The 2,328-nt window shown below is 70.4% G+C and overlaps 1 protein-coding gene across 1 annotated transcript in view; it reads right to left on the bottom strand.

Annotated features, from left to right (window-relative positions):
- Window positions 1–1,939: 1,939 nt before the first annotated feature.
- EMIHUDRAFT_245987 (hypothetical protein) overlaps window positions 1,940–2,328 on the bottom strand; it is a gene marked incomplete at both ends in the record, with an annotated part of 1,732 nt that continues 1,343 nt past the window's right edge. Inside the window, one exon of the mRNA XM_005767558.1 lies at window positions 1,940–2,230. Within this exon, the coding sequence (XP_005767615.1) occupies window positions 1,940–2,230 (291 nt within the window). The remainder of the gene's footprint in view (window positions 2,231–2,328) is intronic.

Genomic DNA, 2,328 nt, shown 5'->3' on the forward strand with positions numbered 1-2,328 from the left:
GCAAGGCGGCGGCGGTCGAGGCGGGTGGCGCAGGGGCGGGCGGCGCACCCGCAGGCGAGGCGGCGGCGGGCGCCAGTGCCGCGGCCTCTGCGTTGATCGGCGAGGGCGGCGCGGAGGCCGAGCCGAGCAGCGGGGCGGTGCTTGAGGAGGTCGTGCAAGCGGCTGAGCGAGGCGAGGAGGCGACGGTGCTGGCGTGGCTCGACGGTGGCGGGCGGGTCGACGAGACGTTCGAGTACACCTTTGGTTGCGGCTCTCGTGTGAGCGGCATGACGCTGCTGATGCTCGCAATGACCAATGGCCACGCGGGGCTGGCCGAGGCGCTTCTGCGGCGCGGCGCGGACGTCTCGTTGCAGAAGAGCGATGGTGGCGCCGCGCTGGGTCTCGCCGCTGTGAACGGCCACAAGAAGCTGGTCGAGCTGGCATTGCGGCACGGCGCGGAGGTCGACCAGACATACAGCAAGGGCACTTCTGCGCTGATGGACGCCGCCTTCGTGGGCCACGAGGGGGTTGTCGACATGCTGATCCGGCACGGCGCAGAGATCAACCTGCAGGACAACAACGGCGGCACCGCGCTGATGGCCGCCGCTGCCGGGAGACGCCCCGCCGTGGTGCGTCGCTTGCTGCGGGCGGGCGCAGATATGATGCTGTGCTGTAAGAAGGGCAATACCGCGCTGCACTGGGCCAAGGTGGGCAGCGCCGAGTGCGTGCGCGCCCTCGAGGAGCATGCGGCGGCCAAGGCGGCGGCCGAGAAGGCGGCGAAGGAGGCGGCGTGGGCTGCGGGGGCGGCGGAGAGGGCGGTGGCGGAGGCGGAGGCGGCGCGGCATGCCGAGGAGCTGCTGGCGGAGGTCGAGGCGGAGAAGCGCGCCAAGGGCAAGAAGGGCAAGAAGAAGAAGAAGGGCGGCGGGAGCGGCGGCGCTGGGCCGTCGCAGGAGTCCGAGGCGGCGGTGGAGGGTGCAGAGGCGCCATCAGAGGGTGCCGAGGCGCCGTCAGAGGCAGCTGCAGCCAAGCCCGCGATGCTGGACAGGGAGGGGTTGATCAGGCTTCTCGAGACGCTCCACGAGGAGCGGATTCGGTACGGCATCACGGCGGAGACGTCGGTCGAGGGGCTGGCGGAGGCGTTGGGAGAGGAGGCCGAGGCGGCAGGCGAAGCGAGCGAGGAGGAGGCGGCGGAGGCGGGTGAGGAGGCAGCCTTGGTGGCAGCGGAGGCGCGCCGGGAGGCGGAAGCCGAGGCCGACGCTCTGGCAGCGGCAGAGGAGGAGGCGGCCGCGGCGGAGGAGGAGGCGGCCGTTGCGACGGCGCAGGCGGCAGCAGCGGCAGGTGCAGCAGCGGCAGCAGCAGCGGCGGCAGAGGCAGCAGCGGAGGCAGCCGAGGCGGCGGTCGCTTCCGCCAAGGCGAGGCGCGCGTCAGCGGCCGCCGCGAAGGCCAAGGCGGAGGCGGCCTAGCCGCGCGCAAAAAGGACGCAGTGCGCAGTGGCGATCGGGCAGGGGGGGGGGGGGGGGATTCTCTAGGGACTCGGTCGACTGACTCATTGCACGTTTGTGACTCATCGGCCTCGGGGCGTGTGCACGCCAGCTTCTGTGCGTGGGTGGTCCGGTCGCTCTGGCCGGGGGTCGTGTAACGTGTGAGCAGCAGTAAGGCGTGTGAAATGCGCGCGGTGCTGAGCTGCTCGCTCCTCTGGCTTCCATGTATTGTGACGCGCGAGCGATTTTGGATAATAGCTGGAGTCTGATAATCGCGGAATACCGCGAGGAGTCACCGCAGCACCGAGCACGCACTGAGAGAGGATGAGTAAGTGGCCACACACGTCACACGTGCGCACCGGACGCAGAGCAGTGCTGCAGCGCCACGGTACGCACTCACAACACACTAGACACCGCTCCAATAGCGCGGGGGAAGCGTTTCGACACCCTGCACGGTGGGCGCGCGGGTCCTCGCGCGGCTAGAGCGCGCCAATCTTGGGCGCCCCCTTCTTGACGACGGCCGCAAGCGCGTCGCTGCGCGCGCCGGCGACGAGTTTGTGCTTGAGCAACACGTCGGCCGAGGGGCGCGCGACGGCGTCCTTGACGAGCGCGCACCTCACGAAGTCGCGCAGCACGGGCGAGCCCTCCGCCTCGGGCGGCGGGTTGTTTACGATGGCGAGGATGATGTCGAAGACGGAGGAGAGGGAGGACCAGGGCGGCTTCATCGACATCAGCTCGATGGCAGTGATGCCAACCCCCCAGATGTCAACCTAGAGAATGGGCGAGCGCCGGAAGCGGTGTGGCACGACACCGCACACTTGCGACGGCGAGGAACCGCTCCCTCGGACCCCCCCCCCCCCCCCTCCCC

This window comes from Emiliania huxleyi (assembly GCF_000372725.1).
Source record: "Emiliania huxleyi CCMP1516 unplaced genomic scaffold EMIHUscaffold_485, whole genome shotgun sequence".
Lineage (NCBI taxonomy): Eukaryota > Haptophyta > Isochrysidales > Noelaerhabdaceae > Emiliania > Emiliania huxleyi.